Source organism: Manis javanica, chromosome 13 (assembly GCF_040802235.1).
Source record: "Manis javanica isolate MJ-LG chromosome 13, MJ_LKY, whole genome shotgun sequence".
Taxonomy (NCBI): domain Eukaryota; kingdom Metazoa; phylum Chordata; class Mammalia; order Pholidota; family Manidae; genus Manis; species Manis javanica.
In genome coordinates this window covers 35,675,180-35,696,818 of record NC_133168.1, presented here as the reverse complement: position 1 = coordinate 35,696,818, position 21,639 = coordinate 35,675,180, and the positions used below count along the sequence as shown (strand labels likewise).

General features: G+C 35.9%; 1 protein-coding gene across 7 annotated transcripts in view; it reads right to left on the bottom strand.

Annotated features, from left to right (window-relative positions):
- Positions 1-21,639, bottom strand: part of DSE (dermatan sulfate epimerase) — an 80,111-nt gene that overhangs the window by 7,291 nt on the left and 51,181 nt on the right. For 5 of the 7 annotated variants that reach the window (XM_037017660.2, XM_017653499.3, XM_017653500.3 and 2 more), the window contains one exon: positions 1,240-1,493. The exons of the other annotated variants lie outside the window; for them this stretch is intronic. In XM_037017660.2, coding sequence (XP_036873555.1) covers positions 1,240-1,493 — 254 coding nt within the window. The remainder of the gene's footprint in view (positions 1-1,239; positions 1,494-21,639) is intronic. 7 annotated transcript variants of the gene reach the window in all.

Here is a 21,639-nt window from a genome sequence, read left to right as displayed (position 1 = left end):
CTGAAGGACAAAAATATGTGGGGACAATGACTAAGGCTGTAATGAAGCATAAACAAGAAAATGGCCACATAAGACCCTCTGAGTCATCTGACTAGTTACAAACTGCATTTTATAAAACTGTCACTTATTAACATTATAAATAACATCCTTCTAATCCAGGTTTGTGATGGGTCCATTATGTAAGTGAAATTCTTGAATACAGATTATTTATTAATTAAATGGAGACAGACCTTTACGTACCAGTCATTTTCCAATCTTCAATAAACTGAAACCACATCAATCTAAAATTACATAACTTTATGTCTGCCAGAAAAGAACTTTCAAGACTTATTCAACTTACTTTAAACTATTACTTGAAAATGTTTTTTGAAGTTTATCACTTTATGCAACATTTTTTATAGGAACTGTAGTAAGCTGCAAATACTATGAAGGCTAAGCAACAGTCTTAAGTATGTTCTGTCATCAGAGGACAGTCTTTTATCTGCTTTCAGATTCCACAGGATCTGAAAGGACAGCACAGCAGGGTGGAAAGACGACTGGAGGGCTATGTAGAAGAAAATTAACTGGGAGCCCCGAATCTGCCAAAAATGAGTGACCTGATTTTGTTTATGCACTTCTTCAACCTGTCACATTTTTCAATCTCCTCAACTGAAAATTCGTCTAAAAATTTTTATAAAATCCTTTTGACTCAAAAATCCTAGCTTTGTATAATTCTTGAAAGACTAGCATTTAGGTAATGATAACAACTCCTCACATTTCTGTACATAATTTACAATGGCATTGAACAAAACCTTACTTAATCCTTTTAACAACTCAATTATGCATTACTACTCCAAAGTTAACAAAAGGTGGACTTGTTCATGACCTCTGGCACATGACTAAACATGAACAGAACTTTGATCTGAACCTGGGTGTTTAGATTTAAGGTTTGTTTTATTTGCTTGTATTTAAACATACATGAAGATAAAATTAAGCTCGTTGCTTCCTAATGTGGATGGAGTCATACTGCTTCACTTCCATAGACATGTGTGTGATCATCAATGATGAACACCCAGCCATGACCTAGATATGCTGGATGTGGGGGCTTTCAGAGGCCCAGGAACCACCAGCTCCCAGCCTAAATCCAAGTGGGAGCATGTACTAAGACTAGTCATAAAGCTGCTTTGCTTACAACAAGGCAACTATGATGTCAGCTTGGGTATCCCCTCAGCGTGATCCCCTCAGCTAGTCCACACCCACCTTGATTCATCAGAACTAGGCTTCCCGTGAGCAAGGCCAGACAGTTGGTGGGCTGGTGATTGTGCAGGTACTGAAATCCCCATCCTCTCCTGTATGATGTTTCATACATATACCCTGACACATTGGCAATCACTTCAAGAAACTTCTCCTGTTGCGTCTTGCTTAGGTAGTTGTACAAGAAGTCATAGGCAGTGGCAAAACCAACCAGGGAGTGAGCGAGTGGGACTTCATCCCAAGGAGCATCCCTCACCAGCCTGTAGGAGGAAATGAACCATGCAGATGAGTGCAACAAGGCTCAGAGCTTTCACCACGCTTTTTATGTGTCTATTTCTCAGAATTAAAAGACATAATTGCAGATATCATCCAAGGAATTTAATGACACAGAATTGACTTCCTTCCATATAGACACAGCATAAATTTGTCTAATGTGAAAATTACAGAGATAACATTTTTCTCTCTCCTGCTTCTGGCTACATCAAGATGCTGAGAATTTTTACTTTTGTTTCTTCTCATAAAATAAACTGCATTACCTTTAAGGCGCTTTGAATATCTTCTGGAGATGCCTAAAAGCAGATCTGTAAAGTATCAAGCTGTCACTTCCTAGGAAGCCAAATTTCTGCCTCACTTGCTACATTATTCTGCAAATATTTTAATAGCTTGTGGCTTGTGTTAAACAGGAAGCTAAAAAGGATCTTTCACAATCAGAACCCTATGGACTTACCCAGAAAACCCTCCCCATCTGGATGTATGTGAGCAATTTCTGAAAGAGGGAAACAAATGAAGAGCTGGCTGTGCTTGTGGGGTGGCAGAGGGAAGCTTTCAATCAGGGATTAAAGCTTAACATTTCTATGCCATGAACCTCTTTTGGCCATTTACTGAAGTCTTAGGTTCTTTCTTAATATGTTTTAAAGTTCATAAAGATACAATATGTAGGGATATAAGGAAATCCATTACTTTAAAATGTAACTATACAGGTATTTTTTGAAATTGTGATATATGTGCTTTTTTAAGGCATTAAATGACATGATTTAAGAGCAGTGATAGTAACTACCATATTTATAAGTAGTGATGAGCATAAACAATATTTTGAGATGTCCATGATAACCAGAATGTGGTATGAAAATATCTGTGACAAAGTTACAGGTCCTCCCAATATTATTATAGTTGGTTATCTATATTCATGATTTGGCAGAAATACTAAATTTCAGTTGGAATTAGTGAAAATTAACATGCTATATTTTCCCCATAGAAACCACCACCAACACCTGGTCAAGAATACTTAAAAGTGTTTTCAGAGACTACCTCTTCCAGACTATGTTCGGTCTTTAGGAGCTTATATTAGAGGCATGATCTTTGAGGCCTTCTCTGGTCACCCTGTCAGAATTTCAGCATCACTCTCCAACCAATATCTCACTTTTTTTTTTCCTATTGGCATTTATGTATATATATGTGTGTGTGTGTGTGTGTGTGTATATCTGAGTTTATGTACATGTGTATATGCATATGTAGATCCTACTAGAATTTAAATTATGCAAGTGCAGGGTTCTATTTTATCTGTTGTATTCACTATTAGATTCCCAATCCTCCATATGATAGACTGTCAATAAACATTTTTGGAAAACAAAAATGAAGGAACAAGCCTATAAAACTAAGCCAACACTGTTGACAGTGAATGTGTTATCATTATGAAACCAGAAATTTGGAGGAATCCTTTTAGTATTTAATAATAATTTCAGTGTGTGGTTAGCTATGTTGGTGATATGGCCACAGGCTAACAAGACTAAGGTTGATAAGTTCCTTAGCTCTTTGGCCACAGATAACAACCACCTTGCCATCCAGCTTGCCAGTGTGTACTGGTTGTAAATAGACTGTGAAAAGTGTGAATTAATTCCCCACTTCTAAGGAAAAAAAAACAAAACTCATACTGCAGGCTCGTGCCATGAAGTTAAGAATACTATCTTCCCTGTCCATGGTGATTGGTGAGCCAGGCAGAGAGAGACTCCAGCCTTAACATGTCTGATTAATCAATGAATTTATAGACAAAAGAACATTTAACATAATTCTTATCCTTCAGGAAATATCACTATGCAATTTCTGTGAAAATTTCCAAGCTCCCACATACAGTGGCTACTCCAAGCAGTTTCCAATTCAACAAAATACTAGCATACTGACCAAAAAAAAAAAAAAGCTTATGGTACCATCAGGTTCATCACTAATCATTATGAAATCTGGCCTGTGATAGCTGTAAATCTAAAAGGCTTATGTAAATCCTTTATCAATACAATCTTACCCAGCTTCAGATACCAAGTGCAATAATGGAAAAGAGTATATTTTACTATCATGGAAACCAAAGGAAACTGCTTCTAGCTCATAGATGGCAGCAAAGAAACAATCTAATTCAATGTGATCCTGACTAGTGGCTAGTAAATCTATTGGAAAATTTGGTTAAGTGGTGAATCCTTAAGAAAAGATACAAGCATTAACTATGGACTTTACTTCAGCCTAAAATATCTACACATAAACACATTCACTTATCTTTTGAAGGTGAGCTAAAACTTTTTCTTTGAGTATGGGTCTATGGATCAGTCTCATTGTTCTTTCTTGCAAAGACAACATGTAACACATCACCACAATTTCCAGCTCTAGTTTCTTTAAATATAGGATGAAATTAAAGGTACTTGTGAAAAAATATAGACTCCTTCTAGATTTTTATGCTTTCTCTAAACTTTTATAACTCTCATCCATACTTAATTATGACAGCAGTTTTTTACAATAAGTCATTCGAAAGCATTTAAGTTGGTTTTAGACACATTCTTTTTTTTTTTGAACTCACACTTAGTCTATTTACATGATACTATAAACATTTTGTAATTACATTTATTAGTGAAGATGGCATAAACTAGTTTGAGAGCAAATACAATGGACACTTTGCTAATACACATGTAACTGTACTGGAGGAACAGAGATTAATGGACATAGGAAAGAGCAGGTGCCCAACTTTGACATTCAGCATCCCATGAGAGTAGCTGCCACATTACACAAGGCATGGAGGATAATTTTACTGGCAAGTCAGCTGAAAGGAGGTTAGGAGAATGTTTACTGTTTTCCTATTTTTTATAAGTTACACTTTCTCCCCTTAGTGGGCTGTACTTAAAGTAAGGTTCACTGACCCCTGGGGTCTCTAACACTCTTTTAGGTAGTCCAAAAGTAAAAATTATATTTATAATAATATAAAGATGGTATACATTGAAACTTGCACTAATAGTGCAAAAGCACTAACAGGTTAAAAATGTTGGCACCTTAACAAGGTCAGGCATAGGCACCAAAGTGATCTAGTAACCCTTGTGTGATACTGCAGGATGCCATGCACTTTAAGAAAGAAAGAAAAATTTTTTTTCACTTAAGAATATCCACAAAGACCAATATCCCTGATGAACATAGATGCAAAAATACTCAGCAAAATATTAGCAAACTGAATTTAAAAATACATTAAAAACATCATCTATCATGATCAAGTAGAATTTTATTACAAGGATGCAAGGATGGTAAACATTAGAAAATCCATCAACATCATCCACCACATCAACAAAAAGGACAAAAACCACATGATCAAAAAACAGATTCTGAAAAAGAATTCCACAAAATTCAACATCCATTCATGATAAAAACTCTCAACAAAATGGGTATAGAGGGCAAGTACCTCAACACAATAAAGGCCATATATGACAAACCCACAGCCAATATCATACTTAACAGCAAGAAGCTGAAAGCTTTTCCCCTAAGATCGAGAACAAGAGAAGGACGCCCACTCTCCCCACTTCTATTCAACACAGTACTGGAGGTCCTAGCCATGTCAATCAGACAACAGAAAGAAATAAAAGGCATCCAGACTGGCAAGGAAGAAGTTAAACTGTCCCTGTTTGCAGATGACATGACAATGTACATAAAAAACCCTAAAGAACCCATTCCAAAACTACTAGATCTAATATCTTAATTCAGCAAAGATGCAGGATACAAAATTAATACAAAGAAATCTGTGGCATTCCTATACACTATAAAAGAACTAGCAGAGAGAGAAATCAGGAAAACAATTCCATTCACAGTTGCATTAAAAAGAATAAAATGCCTAGGAATAAACCTAACCAAGGAAGTGAAAGACCTATACCCTGAAAACTACAAGACACTCTTAAGAGAAATTAAAGAAGATACCAATAAATGGAAACTCATACCATGCTCAAGAAAAAGGGATAGAAAGTCTCTTTGAAGAAATAAGTGCTGAAAACTACCCCAAACTGGAGGAGGAAATAATTGAACAGACCACGGAAATACACAGAACCCCCAACAGAAAGGATCCAAGGAAGACAACACCAAGACACATAACAATTAAAATGGCAAGGATCAAGGACAAGGAAAGAGTTTTAAAGGCAGCTAGAGAGAAAAAGGTCACCTATAAAGGAAAACCCATCCGGCTAACATCAGACTTCTCGACAGAAACCCTACAGGTCAGAAGAGAATGGCATGATACATTTAATGCAATGAAACAGAAGGGCCTTGAACCAAGGATACTGTATCCAGCAAGAATATCATTTAAATATGATGGCGGGATTAAACAATTCCCAGACATGCAAAAGCTGAGGGAATTTGCTTCCCACAAACCACCTCTACAGGGCATCTTACAGGGACTGCTCTAGATGGGAGCACTCCTAAAAAGAGCACAGAACAAAACATACAACATATGAAGAAGGGAGGAGGAGGAATAAGAAGGGAGAGAAGAAAAGAATCTCCAGACAGTGTATATAACAGCTCAATAAGCGAGCTAAGTTAGGCAGTAAGATACTAAAGAAGCTAACCTTGAACCTTTGGTAACCACGAATCTAAATCCTGCAATGGCAATAAGTACATATCTCTCAGTAGTCACCCTAAATGTAAATGGACTTAATGCACCAATCAAAAGACACAGAGTAATAGAATGGATAAAAAAGCAAGACCCATCTATATGCTGCTTACAAGAAACTCACCTCAAGCCCAAAGACAGGCACAAACTAAAAGCCAAGGGATGGAAAAACATATTTCAGGCAAACAACAGTGAGAAGAAAGCAGGGGTTGCAGTACTAATATCAGACAAAATAGACTTCAAAACAAAGAAAGTAACAAGAGATGAAGAAGGACACTACATAATGATAAAGGGCTCAGTCCAACAAGAGGATATAACCATTCTAAATATATATGCACCCAACACAGGAGGTCCAGCATTTGTGAAACAAATACTAACAGAACTAAAGAGGGAAACAGACTTCAATGAATTCGTCTTAGGAGACTTCAACACACCACTCCCCTCAAAGGATAGATCCACCGGGCAGAAAATAAGCAAGGACACACAGGCATTGAACAACACACTAGAACAGATGGACCTAACAGACATCTATAGAACTCTACATCCAAAAGCAACAGGATATACATTCTTCTCAAGTGCACATGGAACATTCTCCAGAATAGAACACATACTAGCTCACAAAAAGAACCTCAGTAAATTCCACAATATTGAAATTCTACCAACCAATTTTTCAGACCACAAAGGTATGAAAGTAGAAATAAATTCTACAAAGAAAACAAAAAGGCTCACAAACACATGGAGGCTTAACAATATGCTTCTAAATAATCAATGGATCAATGAACAAATCAAAATAGAGATCAAGGAATATATAGAAACAAATGACAACAACAACACAAAGCCCCAACTTCTGTGGGATGCAGCGAAAGCAGTCTTAAGAGGAAAGTATATAGTGATCCAGGCACACCTGAAGAAGGAAGAACAATCCCAAATAAATAGTCTAATATCACAACTATCGAAACTGGAAATAGAACAAATGAGGCTTAAAGTCAGCAGAAGGAGGGACATAATAAAGATCAGAGAAGAAATAAACAAAATTGAGAAGAATAAAACAATAGCAAAAATCAATGAAACCAAGAGCTGGTTCTTTGAGAAAACAAACAAAATAGATAAGCCTCTAGCACAACTTATTAAGAGAAAAAGAGAATCAACACAAATCAACATAATCAGAAATGAGAATGGAAAGATCACGACAGACCCCACAGAAATACAAAGAATTATTAAAGACTACTATGAAAACCTATATGCCAACAAGCTGGAAAACCTAGAAGAAATGGACAATTTCCTCGAAAAATACAACCTCCCAAGACTGATCAAGGAAGAAACACAAAAGTTAAACAAACCAATTATGAGCAAAGAAATTGAAACGGTAATCAAAAAACTATCCAAGAACAAAACCCCGGGGCCGGACGGATTTACCTCGGAATTTTATCAGACACACAGAGAAGACATAATACCCATTCTCCTTAAAGTGTTCCAAAAAATAGAAGAGGAGGGAATACTCCCAAACTCATTCTATGAAGCAAACATCACCCTAATACCAAAACCAGGCAAAGGCTCCACCAAAAAAGAAAATTACAAACCAATATCCCTGATGAATGTAGATGCAAAAATACTCAATAAAATATTAGCAAACAGAATTCAACAGTATATCAAAAGGATCATACACCATGACCAAGTGGGATTCATCCCAGGGATGCAAGGATGGTACAACATTCGAAAATCCATCAACATCATCCACCACATCAACAAAAAAAGACAAAAACCACATGATCATCTCCATAGATGCTGAAAAAGCATTGACAAAATTCAACATCCATTCATGATAAAAACTCTCAGCAAAATGGGAATAGAGGGCAAGCATCTCAACATAATAAAGGCCATCTATGATAAACCCACAGACAGCATTATACTGAACAGCGAGAAGCTGAAAGCATTTCCTCTGAGATCGGGAACCAGACAGGGATGTCCAGTCTCCCCACTGTTATTTAACATAGTACTGGAGGTCCTAGCCACGGCAATCAGACAAAACAAAGAAATACAAGGAATCCAGATTGGTAAAGAAGAAGTTAAACTGTCACTATTTGCAGATGATATGATACTGTACATAAAAAACCCTAAAAACTCCACTCCAAAACTACTAGAACTGGTATCAGAATACAGCAAAGTTGCAGGATACAAAATGAACACACAGAAATCTGTAGCTTTCCTATACACTAACAATGAACCACTAGAAAGAGAAATCAGGAAAACAATTCCATTCACAATTGCATCAAAAAGAATAAAATACCTAGGAATAAACCTAACCAAAGAAGTGATAGACTTATACTCTGAAAACTACAAGTCACTCTTAAGAGAAATTAAAGGGGACACTAACAAATGGAAACTCATCCCCTGCTCATGGCTAGGAAGAATTAATATCATCAAAATGGCCATCCTGCCTAAAGCAATATACAGATTTGATGCAATTCCTATCAAATTACCAGCAACATTCTTCAATGAACTGTAACAAATAGTTCAAAAATTCATATGGAAACACCAAAGACCCCGAATAGCCATAGCAATTCTGAGAAAGAAGAATAAAGTAGGGGGGATCTCACTCCCCAAGTTCAAGCTCTACTACAAAGCCATAGTAATCAAGACAATTTGCTACTGGCACAAGAACAGAGCCACAGGCCAGTGGAACAGATTAGTGACTCCACAAATTAACCCAAACATATATGGTCAATTAATATTTGATAAAGGAGCCATGGACATACAATGGCAAAATGACAGTCTCTTCAACAGATGGTGCTGGCAAAACTGGACAGCTACATGTAGGAGAATGAAACTGGACCTTTGTCTAACCCCATATACAAAGGTAAACTCAAAATGGATCAAAGACCTGAATGTAAGTCATGAAACCATTAAACTCTTGGAAAAAAACAAAGGCAAAAACCTCTTAGACATAAACATGAGTGACCTCTTCTTGAACATATCCCCCCGGGCAAGGAAAACAACAGCAAAAATGAGCAAGTGGGACTACATTAAGCTGAAAAGCTTCTGTACAGTGAATGACACCATCAATAGAACAAAAAGGAACCCTACAGTATGGGAGAATATATTTGAAAATGACAGATCCGATAAAGGCTTGACGTCCAGAATATATAAAGAGCTCACACACCTCAACAAGCAAAAAACAAATAACCCAATTAAAAAATGGGCAGAGGAACTGAACAGACAGTTCTCTAAAAAAGAAATACAGATGGCCAACAGACACATGAAAAGATGCTCCACATCGCTAATTATCAGAGAAATGCAAATTAAAACTACAATGAGGTATCACCTCACACCAGTAAGGATGGCTGCCATCCAAAAGACAAACAACAACAAATGTTGGCCAGGCTGTGGAGAAAGGGGAACCCTCCTACACTGCTGGTGGGAATGTAAATTAGTTCAACCATTGTGGAAAGCAGTATGGAGGTTTATCAAAATGCTCAAAACAGACTTACCATTTGACCCAGGAATTCCACTCCTAGGAATTTACCCTAAGAACGCAGCAATCAAGTTTGAGAAAGACAGATGCACCCCTATGTTTATCGCAGCACTATTTACAATAGCCAAGAATTGGAAGCAACCTAAATGTCCATCGGTAGATGAATGGATAATGAAGATGTGGTACATATACACAATGGAATACTACTCAGCCATAAGAAGAGGAAAAATTCTACCATTTGCAGGAACATGGATGGAGCTGGAGAGTATTATGCTCAGTGAAATAAGCCAAGCAGAGAAAGAGAAATACCAAATGATTTCACTCATCTGAGGAGTATAAGAACAAAGGAAAAACTGAAGGAACAAAACAGCAGCAGAATTACAGAACCCAAAAATGGACTAACAGGTACCAAAGGGAAAGGAACTGGGGAGGATGGGTGGGCAGGGGGGGGATCAGAGGGGGAAGAAGAAGGGGGATATTAAGATTAGCACGCATGGGGGGGAGCGAGAAAGGGGAGGGAGGGCTCTACAACACAGAGAGGACAAGTTGTGATTCTAAATTTTGCTATGCTGATAGACAGTGACCATAAGGTGGTTTTTAGGGGGGACCTGATATAGGGGTGAGCATAGTAAACATAGTATTCTTCATGTAAGTGTAGATTAAAGATTAAAAAAAAAAAAGAAAGAAAAGGGGAATTACTCCTTGATAGGATAAAACAATTGGTAAATCAAAGATTAACGCATGCTTTAAATATCCTTAATGTTGATCACTTAAAGGGTGTCAGATGATCAGCTATGGAGGTACTCTTTTCTGATAATATGTCTTTCTCTTAATAAAAAAAAAAAAAAAGCAGTTCCTGTGTGATGACCTCCAATGAGTTCTACAGAGTGGTATAGAGGGCATGTCAAAGTGTGGGCAAAGGGTCTGTTTGTTTCTATGCAGAAGATCAAGGCCTAGCTTGGCTACCCAGAAAATGAACTAAGATACGATATGAGGAGGAGCTTCCAGAATCAGCACTCTCTGGAGGACTCATGGCGGGGGATGATCATCAAAAAGCCTCCACAGGGAACCGGGCGATGCTGCGGTTGTGGCTGCGTCCACCCCACCGTTTCCTGGACTTGCCATTGGAATGAGGAGGGAGATGTCTAGGCTGGCATGTGCATACAGTGAGACAATGAATTTGATCAGATCTGTACTGTTGGAACTCAATCAGGTGTTGGAAGGGGTGCAAGTTGTAGCACTCCAAAATCTTACGACTATAGACTATCTACGGTTAAAAGAACATATGGGATGTGAACAGATCCCAGAAATGGGTTGTTTTAATTTGTCTGATTTCTCTCAGACAGTTCAAGTACAGTTGGACAATATCCATCATATCATAGACTAATTTTCACAAATGCCTAGGGTGCCTAAATGGTTTTCTTGGCTTCACTCGAGATGGCTGGTAATTATAGATTTGCTTTGTTTATGTCACCGTATTCCTATTATGTTAATATGTGTGTGCTAGTTAGTTAGTAGTTTAAAACCTATACATACTTAAGGTACTCTACAAGAAGATATGTCAAAGAAAGAATCAATCCTCCCATGTTTTCTTCCACATGCTACCTCTATAGATTTTCTTCTTCCTTCCTAATTGCAACCCTTAAATAGAATTCGTGCCTCATATCGAATTTACCGAGTATCATAATTCCTCCAGGTGGTAAAGATACCTCGAGACAAGTGCTGGGCATAGAAGCCACAGGGCATAAATCTGCAAAGAAGTAAAAAGCTGACCTTTTCAAACAATATGGCTTCTCTCTCACTTACCAACTTTACATTTCCCTGTATGGCCCCAGAAGATGACTGGTTAGCCAGAGATGGGTAAGATTCCTCAAGGGAGGAACAACCTAAGACAGGCACAGTTGCAGGGGGGCCATCATGTAAGAAATTGGGGAACAACAGTGGTGAAGCCTAGAACCTCACCCCCCATGTTGAGAGAAATCTTCTGCATCCATGGATGTTTTATTGCCCTTGTCTAGCTCGGATTGGCACATAGTCTACAGGCACACACCTGATCATCTATAATTGCTCTCTTACAACACTAAACTATGTTTTCTGCCTTTATCTTGCATCTACCTACCACTTCAGGAGTTTATTAAAAATAAAAATAATAATAATAATAAAGGGAGAAATGTGGGATCCACATATGGATCAAGTATAAAAATCAAACGAATATTCATATTTGACCTGCTTGTTTGTGGTTCATGATGCAGAACCGAAAGTTTCTGTGATGAATGCCTTTGTACTGTTCACCATGTAGGAGTTTGTTCACTGTGTAAGAATTCGTTCACTATGTAGGAGCTTGTTCATTATGCTTCAGAAGATTGTAGACTGACGAGAACTGGGCTTTAGATGTATTGATGATTGTGCATTGAGCATTGACCCCCCTATGCAGAATTTTATTGTTGTTGGCAACCATTTGATCAATAAATATGAGGGATGCCCTCTCAAAAAAATAAATAAATAAATAAAAATAAAAATAAATTGCTCATGGAGCTACATAAAAATATTCAACACCTTATGAAGGAATTCAAGAATGAGATACAAATTTTAAAATGTGGTATCCAGAATGAAATATACAACACAGGAATTTGAAAGCAGATTACATGAAGTAGAGGAGAGAGTAAATGAAACATGAATTAGAGAAGAAGAATGCAAAGAAACTGAGGTACAGAGAGAAAAAAAGGATCTCTAGGAATGAAAGAATATTGAGAGAACTGTGTGACCAATCCAAATGGAACAATATTTGCATTATGAGGGTACCAGAAGAAGGAGATAGAGAAAAATGGATAGAAAGTGTCTTTGAGAAGGTTATTGATTGAAACTTCCCCAATCTGGGGAGAGAGAAAGCCTTTCAGGCCATGGAAATCCACAGATCTCCCAACACAAGGGAACCAAGGAAGTCAACACTAAGACATATAATAATTAAAATGGAAAAGATCAAGGATAAGGACAGACAATGAAAAGCAGCCAGAGAGAGAAATAAGATCACATACAAAGAAAAGCCCATGAGGCTATCATCAGACTTCTCAGCAGAAACCTTACAGGCCAGAAGGAGTGGCATGATGTATTTAATACAATGAAGCAGAAGGGCCTCAAACCAATAATACTTAACAGGCAAGATTATCATTTAAATTTGAAGGAGGGATTAAACAATTTCCAGATAAGCAAAAGCTGAGAGAATTTACCTCCCACAAACCATTTCTACAATGTATTTTGGAGGGACTTTTATAGATGGAAGTGTTCCTAAGGCTAACTAGTTGTCACCAGAGGTAATAAAACCACAGTAAAGAAAGTAGAACAGTTAATTACTAACTAAATGCAAAATTAAATCAACTGCCCCCAAAGTCAATCAAGGGATAGACAAAGAGTACAGAATATGTACCTATTATATAAAGAATGGGAGAGGAATAAAAACAAGGAGAAAAAAATAACCTTTAGATTGTGTTTGTAATAGCATAGTAAGTGAATTAAGTTGGACTATTAGTTAGTAAGGAAGTTACCCTTGAACCTTTGATAACCATGAATCTAAAGCCTGCAATGGCAATAAGTACAAACCTATTGATAATCACCCCAAATTTAAGTGGTCTGAATGCACCAATCAAAAGACTTAGAGTCACTGACTGGATAAAAAACAAGACTCATCTATATGCTGCCAATAAGAGACCCACTTCAAACCCAAAAACATGCACAGACAAAAAGTGAAGGGATGGAAAAAGATATTTCATGCAAATAATAGGGAGAAAAAAGCAGGAGTTTCAGTACTTGTATCAGACAGAATGGATTTCAAAACAAAGAAAGTCACAAGAGACAAAGAAGGACATTACATAATGATAAAGGGGTCAGTCCAACAAGAGGATATAACCATTATAACTATCAATGCACCCAACACAGGAGCACCTAGATATGTAAAACAAATACTAAAAAAATTAAAAAGGGAAATAGAATGTGATGCATTCATTTTAGGAGACTTCAACACTCCACTCACTCCATAGGACAGATCAACCAGACAGAAAATAAGTAAGGACACAGAGGCACTGAACAACACGTTAGAACAAATGGAACTAACAGACATCTACAGAACTCTACACCCAAAAATGGCAGGATACACATTCTTCTCAAGGACACATGGAACATTTTAAAGAATAGATCATATACTAGGCCATATACTAGTAAATTCAGAAAGATGGAAATTGCACCCACCAGCTTCTCAGACCAGAAAGGTATGAAACTACAAATAAATTATTCAAAGAAAATGAAAAATCTCAAACACATGGAGGCTTAACAATGTGCTCCTAAATAAACAGTGGAAGAATGACCAAATAAAAACAGATATCAAACAATTCATGGAGATAAATGACAAAAATAATTCAACACCCCAAAATCTGAGGGACGCAACGAAGGCCATGCTAAGTGAAAAGAATTGCAATACAGGCCTACCTCAAGAAAGAAAAACAATCCCATATGAACAGGCTAAATGCATAATTAATGAAACTAGTAAAAGAAGAATAAATGAGGCCCAAAGTCAGTAGAAGGAGGGCATAATAAAGATTAGAGCAGAAATAAATAAAATCGAGAAGAATAAAACAATAGAAAGAATCAATGAAAGCAGAAGCTGGTTCTTTGAGAAAATCAACAAAATACATAAACCCCTAGCCAGACTTATCAAGAAAATAAGAGAGTCCATACACATGAACAGATTAGAAATGAGAAAAGAAAACTCACTACGGACACCACAGAGATACAAAGAATTATTAGAGAATACTATGAAAAATTACATACTAACAAACTGGAAAACCTACAAGAAATAGGTAACTTTTTAGAAAAATAAAACCTTCCAAGGCTGACCCTGAAAGAAACAGAAAATCTAAATTGGCCTATTACCAGCAACGAAATTGAATAGGTAATCAAAAAACTACCTAAGAACAAAACTCCTGGACCAGATGGCTTCACCGCTGAATTTTATTAAACACTTAGTGAAGACCTAATACCCATCCTCCTTAAAGTCTTCCAAAATGTAGTAGAGTGAATACTTCCCAACTCATTCTACAGGGCCAGCATTACTCTAGTACCAAAACCAGACAAGTACAGCACACAAAAAGAAAATTACAGACCAATATCCCTGATGAACATAGATGCAAAAATACTCAACAAAATATTAGCTAACTGAATTTAAAAATACATCAAAAGATCATCCATCATGACCAAGTAGAATTTATGCCAGGGATGCAAGGATGGTACAACATTCGAAAATCCATCAATATCATCTACCACATCAACAAAAAAGAAGGACAAAAACCACTGAAAAATGCTGAAAAAGAATTCAACAAAATTCAAAATCCATTCATGATAAAAACTCTCAACAAAATGGTTATAGAGGGGAAGTACCTCAACATAATAAAGGTCATATATGACAGACCCACAGCCAACATCATACTTAACAGCAAGAAGCTGAAAGCTTTTCCTTTAAGATCGGGAACAAGACAAGGATGCCCACTTTCCCCACTTCTATTCAACATAGTACTGGATGTCCTGTACTTAGACAACACTAAGAAATAAAAGGCATCCAAATTGGTAAGGAAGAATTTAAGTTGTCACTGTTTGCAAATGACATGATATTATACATAAAACCCTAAAGAATGTACTCCAAAACTACTAAATCTAATATGTTAATTCAGCAAAGTTGCAGGATACAAAATTAATACACAGAAATCTGTGGCATTCCTATATACACTAATGATGAACTAGCAGGAAGAGAAATCAGGAAAGCAATTCCATTCACTATTGCATCAAAAAGAATAAAATACTTTGGAATAAACATAACCAAGGAAGTGAAAAACCTGTATTCTGAAAACTACAAGACACTCATGAGAGAAATTAAAGATACCAATAAACGAAACACATTCTGTGCTTGTAGATAGGAAGAATTAATATTGTTAAAATAGCTATCCTGCCTTAAGCAATCTACAGATTCAATGGAATTCCTATCAAAATACCAACAGCATTCTTCAACAAACTATAGCAAACAGTTCTAAAATTCATATGGAACCACAAAAGATTCCAAATAGCCAAAACAATCTTGAGATGAAAGAATAAAGCTGGAAGAATAAAAAGCGCAGATACAAACCCAACCATATATGGTCAAATAATATACGATAAAGGAGCCATGGACATACAATGGGGAAATGACAGCCTCTTCAACAACTGTTGTGGGCAAAACTGGAGAGCTACATGTAAGAGAGGGAAACTGGATTACAGTCTAGCCCCATACACAAAAGTCAACTCGAAATGGATCAAAGACCTGAATGTAAGTCATGAAACCATAAAACTCTTAGAAGACAACATAGGCAAAAATCTCCTGAATATAAACATGAGCAACTGTTTCCTGAATGCATCTCCTCAAGTAAGGGAAACAAAAGCCAACATGTGCATATGGGATTACATCAAACTAAAAAGCTCTGTATAGCAAAGGACACCATCAACAGAACAGAAAGGCATCCTACAGTATGGGAGAATATTTTTGTAAATGACATATCCAACAAGAGGTTAACATCCAAAATATATAAAGAATTCACATGCCTCAACAATCAAAAAACAAATAACTCAATTAAAAAATGGGTGGAGGATATGAATAGACACTTCTCCAAGGAAATTCAGATGGCCAACAGGCACATGAAAAGATGCTCCACATCACTAATTATCAGGTAAATGCAAATAAATACCACAATGAGATATCGCCTTACACCAGTTAGGATGGCCAGTATCAAAAAGACTAAGAACAACAACTGCTGGTGAGGATGTGGAGAAAGGGGAACCCTCCTACAGTGCTGGTGGAAATGTAAGCTACTTCAACCATTGTGAAAAGCAATATGGAGGTTCCGCAAAAAAAAAACTAAAAATAGAAATACAATTTGAGCCAGGAATTCCACTCCTAGGAATTTACCCAAAGAATACAAGTTCTCGGATTCAAAAAGACATATGCAACCCTATGTTTATTGCAGCACTATTTACAATAGCCAAGATACAGAAGCAACCCAAGTGTCCATCAGTAGATGAATGGATAAAGAAGAGGTGGTACATATACACAATGGAATATTATTCAGCCATAGGAAGAAAACAGACCCTACCATTTGCAACAACATGGATGGAGCTAGAGGGTATTATGTTGAGTGAAATAAGCCAGGCAAAGAATGGTATAATTTCACTTATTTGTGGAATCTAAAAACAAAACAAAATGAACAAATAGCAATAGACTCATAGACACTGAGAAGGGATTGGTGGTTATCATGGGTCAGGGTTTGGGATGGGTGGGTGGCGAGCAGGAGAGGAATAAAGGGGCACAAAAATCTTCAATCATAATATGAGTTGTTTACAGGGATAGTAGTACAGCATGGAGAATATAGCCAATGATTTTGTGACATCTTTCTATGTTGAGAGATAGTAACTGCACTAATTGGGGTAAGAATTTGATAATGTGGGTAACTGGGGAACGACTGTGCTGTATTCTTGAAACTAATATAAGGTTGTATATCAACTCTAATTCAGTTTTAAAAAATGGACAGAAGAACTGAACAGACATTTTTCCAAAAAAGACATATAAATGGCCAACAGGTACATGAAAAGTCATTCAAATCACTAATCATTAGGAAAATGCAAGTGAAAAAATTATAATGAGATATCATTTCATGCCTGTTAGAACGGCTATTATTTCCAAATATACAAAAGATAACAAATGTTGGTGATGATGTGGAGAAAAGGGAACCCTTGTACACTCTTGGAAATGTAAACTATTGCAGCCACTATGAAAAACTGTATGGGGTTTCTTCAAGAAATTAAAAAGAGAACTACCATATGATCCAGCAATCCACTTCTGGGTATATGCAAAGGAAACTAATTCAATAGCTTGAAAAGATACATGTACTCCCATGTTCATTGCAGTATTATTCATATAGCCAAGGTATGAAAACAACCCAAGCATCTGTCAGTGAATAAATGGATAAAGAATACATGATGCACATGCACACACACACACACACACACACACACACACACACACACACACACCAGGAATATTATTCAGCCATAAAAAGGAAAATCCTGTCATATGCAACAACATGGATGAACCTGGAGGGCATTACGCTAAATAAGTCAGACAGAGAAAGACAAAAATTGCATGCCATCACTTATGGTCTAAGGATCTAATGCATAGCATGGTGACTGGGGTTGATAATACTGTATTTTGTTATTGAAATTTGCTAAGAGCATATAACCTGTGTTCTCATAAAAAGAGCAAAAACAAAAAGGTGAATATGTGATGTGATGGATGTGTTAATTAGCTTGATTGTGGGAATCCTTTTATAATGTGTTTGTATGTCAAGTCATCACGTTATACACTTTAAATATATTGCAGGCATATCTAAGAGATATTGCACGTCCAGTTCCAGACTACCCATAATAAAGTGACTATTGCAACAGAATGAGTCAAATGAATTTTTTTGTTCCTCAGTGCATAAAAAAGTTATGCTTACACTATACTGTAGTCTATTAAGTATACAATAGCAATATGCTTTAAAAAACAATGTACATACCTTAATTAAAAATGAAGCTAACTATTGCTAAAAATTGCTAACCATCATCTGAGCTTTCAGCGAGTTTCTATCACTGGTCACAAGAAATATAAATATAAAAAAAATTGAAAAAGTTTGAAATATTGCAAGAGAGACATGAAGTGAGCAAATGCTGTTGAAAAATTGTGTCAATAAACTTGATTGATTCAGGGTTGCCACAAACCTTCAATTTATAAAAAACACAGTATCTTCAAAGTGTTAGAGCAAAACACAATAAAACAAGGTATGCCTGTGTAATTTTACTTGTCAATTGTACCTCAATAATGCTGAAAGGATTGAATGGGGAATAAAGATTTAATTTTCAGATAAATGAAAACTGAGAAAATTACCAGCAAACTTGGACTACATGAAATGCTAAAAGAAGTCCTTCAGGCTGATGGAAATGATATTAAATGAAAGCCAGACTCTATATAGTAGAATCATAAACACTAAAAAGGATAACTATGTGGACAAATGTAAAAGGCCTTTTTCCTCTAGTATTTATATTTATTCATGTGTGTGTGCATACTCATTATTCCAAACTTCTAACAAATATATTGTAAATATTGTAATTCATAGCAACCACTATGGTCATTCAAAGAAGTATAGCTAAAAGCCAATAGAAACAATAGACTGAGATAGTAGAAAATACTTGACTAACTCAAAAGAGGGCAAGAGGGGAAAAATAGAGAAACAAAAACAAAAGAGATAAACAGAAAACAAATGCCAAGAAAGTGCATTTAAACCTAATCATCAATAACTACAATAAATGTAAATGGACAAAGCCACAATGTAAAGAGATTGCCAGACTGGATTTTAAAAAAGTAAAATGGAAATATATTTACAGAGATATACTTTAAACATATAGACACAATCAGATTTTAAGTTAAAGGATGAGAGGTGATAAATCATGCAAGCACTAGGAATAAAGATGCAGGTATCAAGGTAGGCTTCATGATAAAGGGTATTTCCAGAAACAAAAATATATATTTTATAATGAAAATATATCAATTGACCATGAAAATACACCAATCCTAAGTATTTGCGTATCCTACTAAGTGACATTAAAAATATATAAAGCAAAAATTTGCAGAACTAAAAGGAGGAAAAGACAGACCTGCAATTTTGGTTTGAGATTTTAATGTTCTTCTCCTATAAATTGATAGAACAATAAGACCAAAAATTAAAAAGAATATAAAAGATCTGAATGGCACTATCATTCACCTTGACTTAATTGATCCCTATAAAACATTACATCCAAGTCGGTAAAAAGAATATAAATTCTTTTAAGGGCACATGAAATATTCACCAAAATCTCCTTAGTGTTGCAAGGCTATAAAACAAATCTCAATAAATATCATAGGACTGAAAACATTTTAGTATGCTTTTACAACAAGGGCATAAAAGTAGTACTCAATAACTATTAGTGAGAAGTCAAATATATATAAACACACTTCTAAATAACTCAGGGGTCAAAGAAGAAATCACAAACAAAATTATAAGTGATCACAACTGATAAAGAAAACTACAAACTGTCTGTAGTTGTGGCATATAGCTAACACAGTCCTTAGAGGAAATTTTATGGTCCTACCAGGTTTATATTGGAAAAGAAAAGGTATAATACCAATTATTTAAGCTTCCATCTTTAGAAGCTAGAAAAAGAAGTACAAATTAAATCGAATGTTAACAGTAGAAAACAGATAATAAAGATAAGACAAAGTCTATTAAATACAAAACAGACAAGTAATAAGAGAAAATCAACAAAGGCAAAATTGGTTCTCTGAAAATATCAATAATGGTTTAATTCAGGAATTGAGCAGGTAAGTAGATATTAATTACATAATTCTTTAAATTTTATGCATGTTTGAAATTTTTCAAATTAAAAAGTTCAGAAAAGAATGACAATTTATAATGTTGGCTTTGACAATAACTGATTAGTTATAAAAAGTGTGTATATCTATATACTTATCTTCTAAAATTCAATGTAAATTTTATAACATGCAAAATTAAAAACATATCATCTACTGCCATTATAATACGACACATTAAGGGTAAGTACTCTATAACTGAGAATAAATATCTCAAGATGTTGACATCATAATATATGACAAAGGAGGCAAGAATATACAATAGGGAGAAGAAAGTCTCCTCAGTAAATGGTGTTGGGAAAGCTAGACAGATATGTACATGCAAGAGAATGAAACTAGATTACTGTCTAACTCCATACCCAAAAGTAAAGTGGAAATGTATTAAAGAACTAAATATAAGACATGAAACCAGAAAACTCTGAAAACAAAACATAGGCAAGAATCTCTTAAACTTTAGCATGAGTAATTTTTTTCTGTATACATCTCCCCGGGCAAGGGAAACAAAAGCAAAAACAAGTGGGACTACATCAAACTAAAAATCTTCTGTACACAAAGGACACCATCAACAGAACAAAAAGGCAGCCTACAATATGGGGGAATATGTTCCTAAGTGATTTATCTGATAGGGGGCTAAAATCCAAAATATATAAAGAACTCATACAACTCTGTACCAAATAAAGAAATAACCTATTTAAAAAGTGGGCAGAGGACCTGAAGAGACATTTTTCTGAAGAAGACATACAGATGACCAACAGGCATATGAAAAGATAACCCACATCATTAATTATCAGGGAAATGCAAATCAAAACCAGAGTGAGATATTGCCTTACATCAGTCAGAATGGCCACTACCCAAAAGACAAGGAATAACAAGTGTTGGTGAGGCTGTGGAGAAAAGGGAACCCTCCTACACTGCTGGTGCAAATGTGAATTGATGCAGCCACTATGGAAAGAGTATGGAGGTTCTTCAAAAAACTAAAAATAGAAACACCATACAACCCAGTAATTCCAGTTCTGGGAATTTATCAGAAGAAAACAAAATCCCTGATTTGAAAAGAAATATGCACTACTATTTTTATTGTTGCATTATTTACAATAGCCAAGATTTGGAAGCAACAGAAGTGTTCATCAATAGATGAATGGCTCAAGATATGGTACATATACAAAATGGAATGTTATTCAGGCATAAAAAGGAAAGAAATCATGCCATTTGCAACAACATAGATGGGCCTAGATGGTATTATACTAAGTGAAATGAGCCAGGCAGAGGAAGACAAATGCCATATGATTTCACTTGTAGTTGGAATCTAAAAACAAAACAAAATACCTATTGCTCATAGATACTAGAAGTGACTAATGGTTACCATGGGTGGGGCGGATTGGGGTGGGTGGGTAAATAAATGAAGGGGATATATTCTCAATCATAATATAAATTAGTCATGGGGATGAAAGTACAGCATAGAGAATATATATTCTCTATGTTGTTCTCTATGTTGATCAGTTCAGTAACACCATTGTATGA